The 19,111-nt window shown below is 43.6% G+C and overlaps 1 protein-coding gene across 7 annotated transcripts in view; it reads right to left on the bottom strand.

The window, feature by feature from the left end:
* Nucleotides 1-18,704, bottom strand: part of SLC22A15 (solute carrier family 22 member 15) — a 68,294-nt gene extending 49,590 nt beyond the window's left edge. For 6 of the 7 annotated variants that reach the window (XR_003523329.2, XM_027613339.2, XM_027613332.2 and 3 more), the window contains exons 1-2: nucleotides 18,572-18,704; nucleotides 3,600-3,812 (exon numbers count right to left, since the gene is read on the bottom strand). Coding sequence is in view for 6 of the 7 variants with exons in the window: in XM_027613339.2 (XP_027469140.1) it covers nucleotides 3,600-3,812; nucleotides 18,572-18,658 (300 nt within the window). In the remaining variant the exon portion in view is untranslated. The remainder of the gene's footprint in view (nucleotides 1-3,599; nucleotides 3,813-18,571) is intronic. The other variant, XM_027613345.2, reaches the window with a different exon arrangement.
* Between the last annotated feature and the right edge of the window lie 407 nt (nucleotides 18,705-19,111).

Here is a 19,111-nt window from a genome sequence, read left to right as displayed (position 1 = left end):
ACCAAAAAAAAAAAAAATACAATGAATAGGTTCAACAGCAGAATGAAAGGGACAGATGAAAGAATCAATAAACTTGGAAATAAAACAACAGAAAATATCCAATATGAAGACAAAGATAAACTAGACAGAAGAAAATGAACAAAGCTTCAGAGATCTATGGGGCTATAACAAAAGAACTAATATTTCTGTCTTGGAGTTCTGGAAAGAAAGGAGAAAGGGGCATAGGCTAAAAAAAGAGTACTTGAATAAATAATAGCTGAAAATTTCTCAATTTGTCAAGAGCCATAAACCTACAGATCCAAGCAGCTCAGTAAATCCCAAAGAAGATAAACTTGAAGAAATCCACACCAAGAAACATCATAGTCCAACTTCCAAACAGTAGCGACTAAAACACTAAAAAATCTTGAAAGTAGCAAGAAGGAAATGACACCTTCCCTATAGGAAAAAGACAATTCAAATAACAGCATATTTCTCATCAGAAACCATGGAGGCCAGAAGAAAGTGGCACAGGAGTTTTTAAATGCTGAAGGAAATGAACTGTCAACCAAGAATTTTATTACCAGTGAAAACAAGAAAGGAAGGAGAAATCAAGATATTCTCAGATGAAGGAATACCAAGAAAATTTGTCACCATCACAACTACCCTAAAACAGTGGCTAACAGAAGTTCTCTAAAAAAGAAAGAAAACATAAAAAAGGGATCTTGCAACATCAGGAAGGGAAAAAGAACACTGTAAGAAAAAGCTGGGGTAAATACAACAAACTTTGCTTCTCTTGAGTTTTCTAAATGATGTTTGATGGTTGAGGCAAACAGAACACTGTGTAATGTGATTCCAAGAGTATGTGGGACCATATTTAGGACAATTATATTATAAACAGAAGAGGGCAAAGGAATGTAAAGTGAGGTAGAATTTCTGTATGTCACTCAAACTGGAGATCTGACAACACCAGTAGACTGTGGTAAGTTATGTATATATAATGCAATGCCAAGAGCAATCACTAAAAAAGCTATACAAAGAGATACACTCAAAAAATACTATAAGTCAAAATAAAATACTATAAAATGTTCAAGTAACCTACAGAAAAACAGGAAAAATTAAAGAGAAAAAAAACAGAGAATAGAAAACAACAAAAAATAATAAACTGGAAGAGGTAAGTTCTAGCATATAAATAATTATACTAAATGTAAATTATCTAAAAACAAAAATACAGACAGACGTTGATGGTGTGGATTTAAAAAAGTTTAACCCAATTCGGGCACCTGGGTGGCTCAGTCGGTTGAGCTTCTGCCTTTGGCTCAGGTCATGATCTCAGGATCCCGGGATCGAGTCCCACGTTGGGCTCTCTGCTCAGCGGGGAGTCTGCTTCTCCCTCTCAGTCTCCCTTTGTGCTCTCTCTCTCTCTCTCAAATAAATAAAATCTTTAAAAAAAAAAATTGACCCAATTCTATGCTGTCTATAGGAAACTAACTTCACACATAATGATACAGGCAAGTTGAAAGTAAAAAGGGCAAAAATATATATCATGCTACCATTAACTGAAGAAAGCAGGAGTGGCTAGATTAGTGTCAAACCACATTTCAGAACATAGAAAATTACCAGGGACATAGAGGTATATTATAAGATGATTTTATTTTATTTTTTAAAATTTTATTTATTTATTTAACTGACAGAGAGAGACAGACAGCTAGAGAAAGAACACAAGCAGGAGGAGTGGGAGAGGGAGAACCAGGCCTCCCGCAAAGCAGGGAGCCCGATGCGGTGCTCGATCCCAGGACCCTGGGATCATGACCTGAGCTGAAGGCAGCTGCCCAACCAACTGAGCCACCCAGGTGCCCCTATAAGATGAGTTTAAAAAAAGCAAATCCACCAAGAAGACATAGCAATCACCAATATGTATAGACTAAACAACAGAGCTATAAAATATATGAAGAACAAAATGAAAAATTTAGAACTAAAAAAAATACAATGAGTAGGTTCAATGGCACAATGAAAGGGACAGATGAAAGAATCTATAAACTTGGAATCTATAAACTTGGAAAAGAGGAATAAACACTCCTCTCTCAACAATCTCTAGAATAACTAGGGAGAAAATCAGCAAGGATACAGAAGAAGTCAACAATACCATCAACCAACAGGATCTAAACAATATTTATAAAACACTCCACCCAACAGCAGTAGTTGGTTCAAGTGTCAATGGAACATACACGGAGAGAGACCGCATCCTGAGTCATAAAAGAAACCTCAACAAATCTAAAAGAACTGAAATCATACAGAGTGTCCTCTGACCATAACGAAATCAAACTAGAAAGCAAAAACAGAAAGCTAACAGGAAAATCTCTAAATACTAGATAATTAAACAGGAGGCTTCTAAATAATCACTGGGTCAAAGAGGAATTCGTAAGGAGAAAAAAAATACGCTGAGCTAAATGAAAATAAAAATACAGCAGATCAAAATTTGTGGGTCACAGCTAAAGCAGTCCTGAGAGGAAAATTTATAGCACTAAAATACATTTGTAAAGAGGAAGACTCATTAAAAATACAGGCTATCAAGTCTATAACCTAAAAAAGAAAAAAAGAAAAAGAAACCCAAAGCAAGCAGAAGAAAGGAAATAATAAAGGTAAGAGCAGAAATTAATACAATTTAAAATAGAAAAATAATAGGGAAAAAAAATCAATGAACAAAATGCTGGTTCTTTAAAAAGATCAGTAAAATTGACAAACCTGTATGATTGACAAGTAATTAAATCAGATAGAAGACACAAATTACCCACATCAGGACATAAGAGAGGGGATTTCATTTCAGACTCTGCAGACATCAAAAGGGATAATAAGGTAATACAGTGAGCGACTCTACACACATAAATCTTAGATGAAATGGACTGATTCCTTGAAAAGCACAAACTGCCACAACTCACAATTCAAAATCACTTAAATCACAACTCACAATCATTTAAATATCCCTTATAACCTTTAAGAAAATTGACTTCAAAAATTTAAAACTCCCCCAAAAGATATCTAAAACAAAAAACAAAAAAAGCCCAGATGATTTTACTGGAGAGTTCTACCAAATATTTAAAGAACACCAATTTTAGCCAATCACGTGCAGAAAATAGAAAAGGATGGAATACTTCCCAGTTCAGTTTATGAAGCTAGTATCACCCTGATACCAAAGCCAGACCAAAAAAAAAAAAAAAAGAACACGACAGATCAATACCCCTCATGTATACAGAAGCAAAAATCCTTAACAAAACATTAGCAAATAGAATTCAGCAGTATATAAAGAAAAAAAAAATCAAAGTTTTCATTCACTTTTTCAAAGGACACTCTAAATGAAATGCGGCTCTTCCGGAGTTCACATCTTACTTCGACTAACCAGTTTGGGAAGGCTCACGCTCTTCCCGTTTGCAGCAAGAAGGAAAAAGAATGTGTTTTCCTAGGATAGTCCCCTTTAACTCTCAAATCGACTAGACAGCTCTCTGAAGATGGGGCTGACAAGTGCAATCAACCAGACAGGCAAGCGGGTCCACGTGCACCGGGAGAAACGCTCATCCAGCGGTCAGAACCGGCTGCCTCCGCCCCCGCCCCGCGGCGGGCCTTACCTCAGACGCGATGGAGGTGAAGCTGCCGCTGAAGTGCACGTGCTTGCGGACCTCGCTGCCGTTGGCCGTCCGCAGCCAGTCCCCGAGCGCGCGCTCGTCACCTGCTGACCGGTTGCCGAGGCTCTGATTGGGCAGGAGCCCCGCCAGGTCCCAGCGGTACGCGGGCGTGGCCCCCACCAGGGCGATGAGGATGGCCTCCGTGGCCACGTAGAGCTGAAGGAGCAAACACACAAACCCGTCTGTGTGGGAATCGCCATCGGCAGGCTTACAAGCCTCACAAGATCGGTGTCCTGCTTTTCGGAAAACGAGGCACATCAAAGCAAAGGAGAGGAACGTGAAAAGGAAGCTTCCTCCCGATCTACCACCGACAAGAGTCGTCAGCGATCCCCCTTGTAAAGCACCCCTAGGGCTTTTTCCAGGGATATCTCCTTCCACATTTGCGATACGGCTGATGCTCGGGAAACTGCACACCAATGGTTCAACGCTGGCGAAGGCGAGCGGGGGACACTACCGGCTCCGACTGGGAAGACTGACGTTCCAGCTATTTTCCCTCCACACTACACCCTCTGTTCAGCCAAGCAGGCATCAGGGCCCCAGGGTATCTCGGCCTTGGATTCACAATCTAAACCAAACCCTCTGTGGCATTAGTCAAATGTCTCAGAAAACGGCATATAAAGAGAGAGAACATATTTATATACATAGTAAGGGAATATACAGAGTATATGCACGTAAAGTATATAATCCTATAGATTATGTACAATGTATATGATATAGAGAATGAGCACCAGCAAAAATACTTTATTCAAACAGGTAATCATAGTATGTACTTGAATAGGTACTATTTTAAAACATAGTACACAACTTATAAGATGTAAAGAAATTCAAAATCCCAGTAAGAGATGCTCCCTTTATACCCCTTAGCCCTACTTAAATCATTGTTTCATCTAAACATAGTTGTTCTCCCAAGGAAAAAAAAAAATCATTCTAGAAATATTTATTGAGCACACAAGCCATTTGTCTCTGATTGTTCTGGGCCTTATAGCTATTCACAATTGGGTTTATAAGCTGTTGAGCCCTATGCATCCTTTTTATGCTATGAATTTCCATTTATATTAGTTCTCGTTGTTGGATGATTATACAAGCTTCAAATAAATTAAGAAAACAGAATTTGTCTGTTCCAGTGAGATCTCCCCAAGTGAGACAATCTTATTTTAAGAAATTACCCCTATTAACTTAGAACCTGGTATCTTGAAATACCTTTAAGCAGAACAAGTGTTCACGAAATACAAGGCTGTGATTTCTCCACAGCATATAGTAACACCCCCACTGGATGGATGCGCTGACTGAGGCACAGAGAGGTGGAGGCTTGCCAACAGCTTCAGCTCCATCCACCAGGGAACCCTGGAGCTTCTTCCACACCACTCTGTAGGGGCATATTCAGCTGTTAAGTGGAGAAGCTAAACCGCCAAAGGCGGAGTGATCTATCACAAGCAGATGATGGAATTACTGTCAAGGAAAGAGAAAAGAAGTCATGACATTGTGTGTGTCATAGCAGAAAGCTAATGTAAAACCCAAGGTGTGATTTTTGCACTCTGGGAAAGGCTGCGAGGACAGAAGGCAGCCCCAGTCTATTTTGAGGCAGGTGACAGTGGGCCTCTCGAGATGTACCAAGCCACCACCGGTCAGTCTGCGTGGGTGATTTATTGTGGAATGCAAAGGAAATCATGTTTCTAGATTTCTATTGCTTCCTGGCCCCTATTTGCATACTACTAAGGACGTTTTAGAACAAGAGGCAATCAGTTTATAAAAATAAAAACCTTAATAATTACAAGAACAGATAGATTACACATTTAGCAGCCGTTATAATTACCAAACCCGCTTGCGTCGTTTTAGTAACTGCCCCTCCTTATTACAATCTGCTGGACTTAATTGGTGGGTAAAGAAATGAAAAAATATGGGGCAAGGGAACTCTGGAGATGAGGCAGAACACATGTTCAAAACACAGCCTTCAATCGGGCAAACTATATTTTCTCTCTAAATACGCTATTTTCTGCTTTCGGTCCTACCATTCCCTTCACCTGGAAAGTACTTCACGAGGTTCAGCCGTTTCCCATTCTCCCAGATGCAACTCAGGTACCACCTCCGCCCACCTCGCTTTCCTCTCCAACCCGCTGGAAGTCCTCTCCAGCTTCTGCCTACCCCCCAAAAGCTCCATCCTAGACCTTTGTTTTAGACGTATTCCTTTCTTCACTCCATTATATTTATGTGTTTGCTCATCTTATTTTTCCTACCGGACCATTCCATCTCTGAGGACAGGATCTTTGTGTGATCCAGCCCTGGGCTTCCACAGCAAACACCTCAGGGCCTTGATACGTGATAGCACACACTCAAGTGAATGAAATGAATAAATGACCAGGATGGAACGCTAGTAACAGCAGACACTTCTCTAATGCTAATTAGGTGCCAGGAACTGTTCTAAGGGCTTGCCGGAAATATGTTCACACATCATATTTCTTATTCTAGGTAAGAGAGGAAATGCTCAAAGGGTTCTCTAATCCGAGGTGTGTTTTCTCATGGAAACCACCATTCTCAGCAATAGCTACGATGTGCAGGGCGCCTGGGTGGCTCAGTCGTTAAGCGTCTGCCTTCGGCTCAGGTCATGATCCCAAGCATCCTGGGATCGAGTCCCACATAGGGCTCCCTGCTCAGCGAGAAGCCTGCTTCTCCCTCTCCCACTCCCCCTGCTTGTGTTCCCTCTCTCGCTGTGTCTCTCTGTCAAATAAATAAATAAAATCTTAAAAAAAAAATAGCTACCATGTGTAGAAAGTAGTTCAGAAACTACATGCACCCCAATATTTATAGCAGCATTATCTACATTGGCCAAACTGTGGAAGCAGCCCAAGTGTCCACTGACAGATGAATGGATAAAGATGATGTGGTATGTGTACACGTATACACACACACACACACACACACACACACTGGAGTATTACTCAGCCATAAAAAAGAATGAAATCTCGCCATTTGCAGTAACATGGCTGGAGCTAGAGAGTACAATGCTAAGCAAAATAAATCAGAGAAAGACAAATACCATATGTTGCTCACATGTGGAATTTAAGAAAAAACAAACGAGTAAAGAAAAAAAAAGAGAGGGAGACAAACCAAGAAACAGACTCTAACTGCAGAGAACACACTGGCGGTTACGGGGCGGGGGATGGGTGAAACAGGTGATGGGGATTAAGGAGGGCACTTGTGATGAGCACCGGGTGATGTACGGAAGTGCTGAATCACTCTATTGTACACCTGAAACTAGTATTACACTGTATGTGAACTATAGTGGAATTAAACCTTTAAATTTAAAAATTAAAAAAAGAAAGCAGTTCAGATACAAAGAGCTGGTGCCGATACAGTTCATCAGTATTATCCCTAGCAACCTGCCGCCTCAATAAGCACTTTAAACTTATCTTCTCTGTCCTCCTCCCACCCCTCACAATGTTTCCAGTGCCCACCCTGCCCCTGAACACACACACGTACACCCAGGGACCTCAACTGCACACCCAGCACCATGGCTTTATGACACCAGAAGGGTCAGCCGTATGCAGCTCAGAACTCTAGGACGGTGCCACCTACTTCTCTCCCCCAGAGTCCAAATATTCTCTCTATTGTGTCTATTACTCCACAACAACCGCGCACACATTCACCCACATCTTCTTGTCTAATGATGGCACCCATCAGCAGATGGGCCTTAAAGCCACATTCAGAAACCACCATCCATGTGCCTTCGGAATGGGGCCCACCACATCGCAAATAGACCATTATCTTCTCCAACGCTACCTCTAGGGAAGAACGAGTGCCCCAGATGGCTGCACCTTTTCCACCCTTGCAATGTCATTATAATTAGAAAAGTGACCAACATGCACCAGGGGACTGAAATTTTTGAAGCTGCAAAAAGTGAAGGTTTTAAAAATGATTTTATATCGACAGCATTATAAGCTTTTATAATACTCCGGAAACCAAAAACGTCCACCATTAATGATCTCATCACAATATCTTGTGCTGTGAAGTCATGGTAAGTATGACGCTGATGTTTTAAGTAGGAAAAATGGGCAACAGAGCAATTAAGTGAATCGTTCAAGGTCACGTATGACACTAATAGCGAAACCAGGATGAGAATGGGAGTCACCTGACTTTGAGGCCAGAGCTCCTCAGAGGAAAAAACAAACCAGGAAAATTCAAAGATGACTTTATTGTTGTCATTACTGTTAGTCTTTTCTGCACTTAGGACTCAGTTATGTAATTGACTCAACCAGTAGCATGACATAAGCAAGCACACCATGGACGACAGGACCAAATGCCCAGCGCCCAGCACAAATTGGGGATTCAATAACTATTTGTTGGTTGACTTACGGATACCACTTATTTTATTTATTTAAAATATTTAGTTATTGTGCCCTGAATAACTGGTGTCTCGAGTCCTGTTTCTTCCCAACTCTAATTCATCCGCGTAATGCCGCCAGATAGGTCTCCCCTGAGACGCTCCTCATGAAGCTATTCTGGCCAAAACATATTAGTGGATAAGTAATAAATGTCCTAGCATTCCAGATCTCCACTGTATGGCCCAACTGCTACCTAATCCACATTCAAGCTTTCTGTACTAGCCTACTTAAATCCCCAAACGTGGCTTCTCAGCACATGGTGTGAAAAAGCATATGAAATCTATATGTCTGAGTTAGAACCTCAGCTCTAAGTTAAACTCTCAGCAAATCAAAACCTCTCCAAACTTCACGTTTTCTTTCAGCGAGATTGGACACTAGTAGTCCACCTCTTTATCTAATTCATTTGTATCTAATTAACCTATTCTGAGGGTCAAATAGGATGCTTCTTTAGCCAACCCTAAACTGTAAAGCCCCATACAAATGGTATCTATCGGCACTTCCCAAACGTCACTGAGCAGGGTCTGATCCTACAGCCCGGGGGAGACCTGGCCCCACTCATCTCTAGCAAGCTGTCGTGAGCTCAAGGCTACTGCTCTGGGTCACACTTGTGTAGCAAGGGTACAGGCTGTTCTCTTTTCTACATGTTTTTTCCCAACTTTATGGTTTTCCCTGTGAAATGACCTTCCCACTTCTCTTTAAACCCAAGCTCCCAAGTTCAGCTCAAGCTCAGCCCTTCTGAAGTCTTCAACGAACCACTCCAGACCACACTGAGGGCTCCCTTAACTTCCAGAGCATCCAGTCGGTGGCTATACTATTAATGCAAAAATGCTATTCTGTATAATTATTTAACAGGGTAGATATAACGAAATTCTAATTTGTTAATGAGTCTCTCCTGAAGGAAAGACACCCGAATTTACATTTCTATATCCTTCCAAGTAAACCCAACACACCACTGTATATGTAACAGCCTAGGATACATTTTGTTAACCAATTCCTTGCAGAATGGCGTGTAGGGGGGGAAAAAAAAAAGATGACGATGGATGACAACCCAGTAATTCCAGGACCTAATCCTGGTTCCAACCACTAAGTAAGACTTTGGACAAATTAAGCATTTGGGTAAACAGTGATTTAACCTGCATCTATTTCCCCCCCTCTCTCAATCTTTCTCCCGAACAAAATGGGAATACCGCCACCTGACCATTTCCTTCTGTTACTTCAGCTTCCTTCTCAAAAAATTTGAGCAAGACCAACACTTTGCAACACATGGTATTATGAGCCTCAGGCGATAACAAGGATAGGTAAGAAACAGTTACTTCCTTCTAGGCAAATATATTCAAGTGAGGACAACAAATATACACCAAGCTACAAACACAAGGCTGATTTTGACAAATGTGGTATTAGCCAGGGTAGACAAGGAGATTAATGAGAACACAAAGAAAGTGGATGGGAATTCCAACAGGGAGAATAAGAAAAAGGTTGCAAACGGGATACCTGAGCAAGGTAGTGAGAGGTTGGTAGTGGGTTAATCAAAACCAAAATTTTTAGGCCAAAAAAAAAAAAAAACCCAGGCCAATCGGAGTCAGGAATGCAAAGAACATATTTTTAGTGTTCTCGGAAGAAGTATTACAGGACCAGCTCAGCTTTTCCCAAATTTTGGTCACCTGGATACCCCCTGCTAGTTTTATGTGCTCATTTTCTGTTTTCTACTATTAATAGTCTTTTAAATCGATTCAAATTTTTTTTTTTGTTTAAATTCCAGTTAACAGTGTAAAATTAGTTTCAGGTGTACAATATAGTGATTCAACACTTCCATCTATCACCCGGTACTCATCACAGGTGCCCTCCTTAATCCCCATCAGCTATTTCACCCACCCCCCACCCACCTTCCCTCTAGTAACCTCAGTACGTTCCCTAGAGTTAAGAGTCTGTTGTTTGGTTTCCCTTGTTTTTTTCCTTTTGCTCAATGGTTTTGTTTCTTAAATTTCACATATGAGTGAACTTATATGGTACTTGTCTTTCTCTGATTTATTTCACTTAATACTCTCTAGCTCCATCCATGTCATTGCAAATGGCAAGATTCCATTCTTTTTATGGCTGAGTAATATTCTGTTGTATAGATATACCACATCTTCTTTATCCATTCATCAACTGATGGACACTTGGGCTGTTTCCACGTTTGGCTAATGTAGATAATGCTGCTATAAACACCGAGGTCCACGTATCCCTTTGAATTAGCATTTTTTTATTCTTCAGGTAAACACCTACTAGTACAACTGCTGTATCATAGGGTAGTTCTATTTTTAACTCTTTGAGGAAGGTCCATACTGTTTTCGAGAGTGGCTGCACCGGTTTGTATTCCCATCAATAGTGCAAGAGGGTTGCCCTTTCTCCATATCCTCGCCAACACCTGTTATTTCTTGTGTTGTCGATTTTAGCCATTCTGACAGGTGAGAGGTGCTATCTCATTGTGGTTTTGATTTGCATTTCCCTGATGATGAGTGATGCTGAGCATCTTTTCATGTGTCTGTTGGCCATGTATATGTCTTCTTTGGAAAAACGTCTATTCACGTCTTCTGCCCATTTTTTAATTGGATTATTCATTTTTGGGGGTGTCGAGTTTTAGTTCTTTATATATTTTGGATACTTAAGCCCTTTATCAGATATGTCATTTGCAAATTCGATTCAAAATTTTTAACTTAAGTAAATTTGCAGAGAAATACAATTTTACATCAGTAGAGATATGGCCAGCCAGACAGAACTATAAAAATAAACGAAATGTCATAATGCCAAGTGTTGGCTAGTATGTTTTTACTTAAGGTGGGCCACAAGAGAGATTTTCAAGCACGATTTGGAGGCGGGGAGGGATGAAAGCAAAGGAGCAGCCACCTTGTTTTTTATGCTCAGAAGCCTGGGGCAGGTGCTTTGGTGCCTCACATACATCGCCACTTCTTTGCTGGCTCACTTTGTTGGTGCAGCAGGGCAGCTGGGCCTGCAACTGAGCCATGTTCCCCAGGACCCTCCCTCAGCATCTCTGACTCCTGGGCCAGGTGTGCATTTAGTTCCGTGATGGAAGGCAGTTGCTTCATCAAGGCTGGAGGCAGTGAGAATGACAGATTCCAGTCAATTCTGATGGCTTCCATGTCATAGTTTCCCTTCCAGACTGCCTTTCCTGCAGACTTCAAGCTCCAACAGCAGACACAAAGACAACAGCCTTACAGGGACTGCTTAGCCAGCTCCCACAATTGTATACGGTCAAATCTCTGTAATAAATTACTCACTGACTACATGTATAATCATACACATATAAATATATATGCTATACACACACATATACACACATACGTGGGTCTCCATCCCAGGAGTTCTGCTTCCTGCCTCTCTGGTTGAACTGTGACCGACTCTACCTTGAACAAATATGGCACAATATTAGCACTTACCAAATCTGGAAGTAAGTACACGTGTGTTTGTGACATTATTTCCTGTATTTCACTGGAAGGGTTTCATAATTTAAAAAGAAGTTTTAAAAGAAAAGGAATAATAAATACAATGAAAACAGAAAAATGTCACTACATTCCAACTAGGCAATGTTTTCTGCCGAAGTCTGGCCCTTCTATAGTTCTTACTTCTAGCTCATTCCCTTTGTTAAAACAGAAATATTTGCAAATGTTTTGGGAAGTGCTAGCACGACACGAGATTTTCTTCTTAGATAAAAGACAGATTAAGGAAGAACGGAAGAGGAAATAACCCTCTCACTTTATCAGCCAATGCTACTTAATACTATTTCCATATACCACCTAAACCTACCAAGCAAGCCATTCTTTGGGACATCAGAGAATGCAGAAAGATTGAAGATCAGAAACGACGAGAGAGCACTTGTTGTGATAAGCAGGTGTTGCATTTTTAAAGTGAAGAATCAGTGAATTCTACTCCAGAAACCAATACTGCACTGTATGTTCACTAACAAAATAGGTTAAAAAGATTAGAAATGACTGATGGGGTAACAGAGAATCAAGAACAAAGGTGAGTGGATATCTCTGGAAGGAGGGGAGAGATGTCTTCCTCTTGGACACTGTGGAGAAATATAATGATAGGTGAGGATCAAAATTAATTCTGAAGTAAAAGCAAGGGATGTTTAGGAAGTTTGCACTTCTAGTCCACCCATAAAGTTGGAACAAAGAACGTCTGGGGAGAAAGCGAGCAATGGAGTCAGGAGAAATTTGAGCTTAGGAAGCGTGGTCAACAGCCAAGTAGGAGAAGTGCAGGCCAGAGCCAGACAATGGCCCAGGAGCATGGGTTTCAGAACCGTGGAAAACAGGAACCAACCACAGCCTACATTTGCAACCAGAGAGCACGGAACAGGCAAATTACGGTACAGCCATACGTTGGAACACTATGCTCTAGCCATTAGAAAATAGGTGATTGTTCACTTATGAGCACAGGAAGGCATTCATGATACTGTTGAAAGGCAAAAATCAGGTGGATTCAAATTTATGCAAAAAAGGCAAATGTACACATTTGTGTAATAAAAAGCCTGGAAGGCAATCCACCGAAATGTGAGCATGTATCATGTCTGGGTGGTCAGAGTTCTGGTGTTTTTATTTTTTCTATATTTTCTTTTTTGTACAATCACCATATACTACTTGATGAGCATCATATGACTCCCTTAAGTGCAGATGTCTATTTCTGTCTGAGCATTTGGTTAAGGAAACCAGAGGTGAGATTTCTGAGCTGCGTGTGTCTTGGGATTTGCTAGCTCTCCCTCCTAAGGCAGCCTCTGACCGTGGTGATGAACCAAGCTCCTTATTCTGCAAACCTCAAGGTGACATGGACACAACGCCAACCAACTGCCGGGTGTTGGGCAACTTTAAGAAATTCTGAACTTGCAAAACAAATTAATTAAACTTTCATGATCCAGCCATTTCCCAGAGCACAGTAACGACCAAGGGGTCACCTGCATAAACTCACTCAGCCATCTCACAGCAAAGGGTCACAGCACTCAAGTCTAGCATTCTTTCTGTCACACATTGTCTGTCTTCACACTTTTAATGACGTGTGTGTGTGTGTGTGTGTGTGTGTGTGTGTGTGTGTGTGTGTGTGTGTGTGTACTGTCTTATTAAGGGAATACCTTCTCTGTCAGAGCACATGCTAAGCAGCTGTGCTGTGGAAGGCCCTGGCAGGCATGCTGCTGGGGATCTGGGTGCTGTAGAGGTGTTGAGCTGATTGCTTTCCAAGGCACATTCCAATTCTTGAGATGCCCGAGGCTCAGAGGAGCTCTCTAAATCTCCCGGGGACTCCCTGTATGTCCATAACCGCCCTGGATGGAAATCTGGTCTGATCAATTTGCAACTCCATCCGCTTTACGCCAGGGGGCAGTGTCTGTCTATAGACAACAGCTTTCCTGAGGCCAGACTTGGGGGCAGTGTAGCTCTGGTCTCTCTGAACTATGGTGCCCCCCTCACCTAAAGTGATGGAAGAACACCAGCCAAGGTTCCCCAGATTATCACCCAAACTCATGGCCACTGTCTGAGGGCAGCAGAACTCAATCTGAGGGTTAGGGCAGCATAACACTTGCTCAAACGAGCAGAGAACGCTGGTAGATGCTCCTGTGTTCTGGAGTCGTGGCAGAGTAGCTCTTACTAATGCCCTATGCTCTCATCATGCCTGAACCCCTGGTGGTGGTGACAAGTCCCTGAGGCACAAGGGCTGGTCTTAACGACTAACCCAGTGAGGTCTTCACTAATACGTACGGTAGGAACTTCATTACTTGCTGATGGTTGAGAGGTTAGAACCACCTCAGAGATACCTCACCAAAAGAAGCCTTTCCATGAATCTCCTGGGGAGATTAAGACATGGAGGCAAATGCAAGCAGGTGAGAGACGTTCGTTGTGACAGTGTTCTATACAGAGTTTAAAAAAGCACCCTGAGCAAAACTCCCTCTACCTCACGCTCCTAAATGTTAACTTCACAGACCACGACTCACAGCGCTAACTGGTTGAAGGAACAGCAGCAATAGGGAAAGTGGACGATTAGTCTCATACAGTGAACTGTAGCATTTTCTTCTAAGTACGCCCATCTCATCTACACCACATTTGTATTTTTTTCAAAATTTAACACAGAGAAGCAAAACAAAATTCATGAACCCACCATCACAAGTAACTAGTTTCATTTTATTATATTTGCTTCAGATTTCAAAACTACAGTATTATGAATACAGAGCAAATCTCCTTTTGTAGCCCTCCCTTGCCCACTCATCCCTTCATCCCCTGGAGGTAATCAATCTCCTAACTTGGGTGTGGAGCCTTCTACTCTTTATGTTTATACTTTTACATTGTCCATATTCATAAGCCAAATATGGTATTGTTTCCTGTTTTCACAAATTTTTTTAAAGATTTTATTTATTTATTTGACAGACAGAGAGACAGCAAGAGCAGGAACACAAGCAGGGGGTCGGTGGGGGGAGAGGGAGAAGCAGGCTCCCCGCCGAGCAGGGAGCCCGATGCGGGGCTCGATCCCAGGACCCCGGGATCATGACCTGAGCCGAAGGCAGACGCTTAACCGACTGAGCCACCCAGGCGCCCCACTTTTTACAAATTTTTATGAAGTTATGTGTCACACTGTATACATCATGCTGGCTATTTTTTTTCATTTAACATTGTGTTTTAGAACTTCATTCCTGTAGCTGTTTATAGATCCGGTCCAGCACTTCAACTGTTATATTCTATCGAATTTGTACCGCATTTTAATTATCTGGTCCCTCTTTACGAGTCATTTAGGTGGCTACTCATTTTTATTATTACAAACAGTGCTGCAATAAACATCCTAGACATACCTCCTCGTGCACATGTTCAAGAGGAATTGGGAGGACACACACCTAGGAGTCCAATGCTAGGTTTTAATTGTACTAGACAGGGCCAAATAGTTTTCTAAACCGGTATCTCCCACGTCTCATTTTCATCACACCTGTACGTTAGACCACTTAATGTTTGCTAATCTAATAAGTGTGAAATGATATTTCATAGTCATTTTAATACGCCTGTCCCAAATGACCACTGAAGGTAAACATCTTTTCATGAGTTGACTGATGCACTTCCCTCTTCTGCAACACTGCCTGGTCAGTCATTCCACTTTCCAAGGCACCACGAAAAGACATTTATTGCGTGAATGATTTGAATGCACTGGTAGTTCTAGGAGCTGATAAATAAAGTCGGGGTTATTAAGAGTTTACATTAAAATAATGCATTCCAGAACACCAGAGGACCGTACCTCAAGCTCGGGTCCACAATGTCATCACAGTTTTGCTGGTGAAACTAATGCTTGTTACACGTTACACATTGGCTAATGGATGTTTTAAATCCTGTGCAAATTATACTACAATCTGTGATCCGTGATCCCCAGGAAAATGAAGGAGCTGGAGTCTATGGCTTAGAACAAAGAAGTAGGATCCATTTTCACTTTGTGTCTAAAGGGATCCAAAAACAAAGAATTGTATTCCAACACTCCTCCTCCAGACAGCCTGGCCAACAAACATACACAGATGCAAACACCAAATAATGACGATGGCGTCAAGTCTGAATCACCGTCAGGAAATAGAAACAGAAATAAAGTACACAGAATTATTCATATTTACATACCACAAATAGCTCTTACCCAAGGGAGAGCACATATATCTGGAGAGTAAGAATTTCTCTAACTGCAAAATGAAATATTACTGCTTGTTCATAAGACAACTATTTTTACATAAGGCAAATATTTTTTTCCTTTAAGCTTTTGGCTTATGTACTTTCAAACCACACAGCACTATTATGAGGGGCATCTGCATCTTATCATCTGAAGAGAAATCTACAAAATCTGCATCTGTTCTTTCCATACCTGAAAGGTGACCACTATAGAGATTCCAAAGATTGTGTTTGCAAAGCGTGTGAAGTCTCCTAGCTAAAGGAAACTGGATGTTGAGGTAGCTTTTTGATGAGCTACGTGATGATATCAATAATCCAAGAAAACAGTTAACCTAAAGACCCTGAGAGTTGGTTTTGTAATGTGGTTTTGTCCTTTCAGTTTGAACTTGGATGTGTTCGAAGAGGGAGTAAAAACCATTAGAAATAATACTAATGGCCCCAAGAAGAAAGGAAACGCAAAAGGATATAAACTTCCTATCTCTGTCCCCCTAGTGCTGTGTTTCTCAGCTGGGGATGGCCATTACCAAACCGCAGATGCAGAAAAGGCTCCTGCCATAGCAGAGGCTCCCTGTCTGGCTGTCCCTCTCCCTGGCAGTCCCATTCACAATGTGCAGTGCTCTCTGGCAGGGCTCCCTCTCCCTGGCAGGGCTGCTGCGCAGGTGGTCTCTACGTTCCTTGGGCAACGGGAGACCAGGGCTTTGGTTTTTATTTTTATTTATTTTTTCTTTAGATTTTATTTTTTGAAGTCATCTCGACACCCAACATGGGGCTCAAACAACACCAAGATCAACATTCCACCAACTGAGCCAGTCAGGCACCCCAGGGCTTCGGGTTTTAAAGCAAACAACCTCCCATCTAAGCCTATTCTGCAAAGGGCTTCTTAACTTTTTCCTCTGTTGGAAAAGCAAACCCCACAAGATGATGGAAGCATCGTGTTACAACAGTGTAATGGAGCTCCCAGGGCTCCCACTGCACAGGCACCTCCCAGCCCACACCTAAAGATAAAGTCACTCATTCCCAACACGCTTAAGACCTGGTTCTTTGATGGCAAATACTGACCACATGTCAGGCAGGCATCAGTCAACAGTCATGGTCCCAGGCTGAGAGCTCTTTGGTACTAAACTCTAACCAGCGGGGTCAGCCATAAAGAAAAGTTAAGTGAGGGAAACAACAGGTCCTGAACCCAGATCAGTGGCCTTTTTAGTGCTGCACACCCTCAAGATAAACTTCTCCTCTGTGGGTGGATACCTGGCTAGGCCTGCAAGCAGATGACAGCAGGTGGAGTACAGGGGCGGGGGGGGGAGGAGGGGGGGCAGGGTGGCATTGTTCAGAAGAGGAGTCACGTGCCTGGAATTCTTGGTTAGACCAGGAAAGAAAAAGAATTTTCTCAAAGAAAAAGTATTATAAATGAACATCAGGCATCATGGACACAATTCTATTTTCTCTGTATTAAATACTCTTTTGTGATTTAGGAAATACTTTTTCCTCCACAGGAAAATTACATTTAAAGCTGAAAGAACGAACTTAAAGGAACCTCAGAATACTGCCTATTTGTGTACTGAGAACTTGCTTTGCCAGAAAAAGGACTGACATCATCTATCTGTCCATCATTTCAACAGCTCTTCTGGCTGGTGATATAATCAACTGAACTTGCAAACATTTTAATGGAAAACAGAATCAGTAAGACAACCCCTACCTTCCCCCACACCCCCGGCTGGGCTGCTGCATTATGCCAGGTTTAAGCAACTGGCGGAGTGGTGGTTAGACTCAGGACTTCCCTGTACTTTCCTTAGGATAATTATCATCACATGGTCATGGTCACTGTCCTTATTTACCTGTCTGCCTGCCTCACCCCACCCCCACTAGAAGGCAAACTTCACCGGAAAGGGGCTTTGATTTTTCCACCACTGTAGCCCCTGCCAAGCACATAGTAGGCACTCACTAAATATGTGTTGACTGAAGTAGTACAATGACCCACTCACAGTAAATACTAATAAAGAATTTGTGAATGAACCGCCTTTAGAATTTTGGGAGCAGTAATTGATGTCAAATGGGCCATTCAGAAGGGCAAAGGAGTAACTCTTGCCTGGCAAAGTGTATCTATAGTGACCTTGAGCATACTAAATCCACATTTTTAGGCTGGGTGGGCAAGCAGTTTGAGAGTTCTGTACAAGGAAGAAACGATTCCAGTGTATAACCACACGTCGTAGATGGTATTATTCAACTTATACAAGTCTCCGCCCGACGCTGGCCTCTGGGCAGAATGACCCAGCAGAACTTCAATCGGAGAGAAATAAAGCCTCTGCACGGAAAGCATCCGGCCCAGGAAGCCCCCTCGAATCGGGAAAAGATGGTAAGCGGAGGCCCAGAACTGCAGGAGGCCGCTCCAGATCGGACCTTTCGTGAGCTGGCGATCAGGGCTCTCTCTGGGCTCCAGATTCCAAGGTGACGTAGCCACAGGTGAGAAACAACTCCCTGGTGCTTTCACGGTGTAGTCCAGGTAACCGCGGGACTGGGCATCATTTATTCACCAGCTCAAGGGCTGAAGTACACCCCCCCCTTCTCCCACTCCCTCTCCCACTCGAGGTGGCGGGGTGGGTGGGCCTGGGGGAACCGCCCAAAGGGGCAGGCCCTGAGGCTTGGGCGGGCACCGCAGGCCAGGCCCGCCGGCGACCTCGGCGTGCTGCGGCCCACCCAGGCCGGCCCTCGCGCGGGGCTGGGGGCTCGCGGCCCCTCGGGGTTTGCGGAGACTCGGCGGCTGGCCGGGCTTCGCGGCGCGGGGGGGGACCGGGGGGGGCGGGAATGGTCCGCGGGAGGCGGGGAAGCAGGGCGCTGGAGCGAGGGGCGGCGGGGGACTCACCTGCAGCAGCACGGCCAGCAGGAAGCACAAGTACATCTGGTAGATGCCCATCTCCCCCACCGCCTGGAACGCCTCTTCCACCTCCATGGCGGGCCTGGCCCGGCAGCCCCGGCTAGGCCGGCGGCGCGGAGCGGGAGCGGGGGCGGGGGCGGGGGCCGAGACGGGGGAGGGGCGGGGGGCGGGGCGGGGCGTGTGCGCGGGCGGGGCGCCGGGGCCGCGGGGCTTCCTGCTGGGGCTCTGGGTCCGCGAGGGCTGGCTGAGCGCGCGGCTCGCGGGGCGAGAGAAGAGGAAGTGGGCTCGGGCTGAGGCATCTTCGCGGATGGAGAAACACGGAAGCAGCGGCCAGTCGGCGCCCGGGCCCTGCTTGGGGCGGGGGCGCGATAGCTGGGTGACCCGATGGCGGCTCAGCGTTGTTTGTCCTTTTGCACAAATCGGGTTGGGGGGGTGGGGGCGTTGTGGAGCCTTCGGAGCAGAGTGCTGCTCAGGCTTGCTTTGCAGCCCTACTCCGTGCTAGCTTTGTAGGGGTCACAGGTAAACAAA

This window comes from Zalophus californianus, chromosome 4, assembly GCF_009762305.2.
Source record: "Zalophus californianus isolate mZalCal1 chromosome 4, mZalCal1.pri.v2, whole genome shotgun sequence".
Lineage (NCBI taxonomy): Eukaryota > Metazoa > Chordata > Mammalia > Carnivora > Otariidae > Zalophus > Zalophus californianus.
Note: the sequence above shows the minus strand (reverse complement) of the source record. Positions and strands in the feature narration are given on the sequence as shown.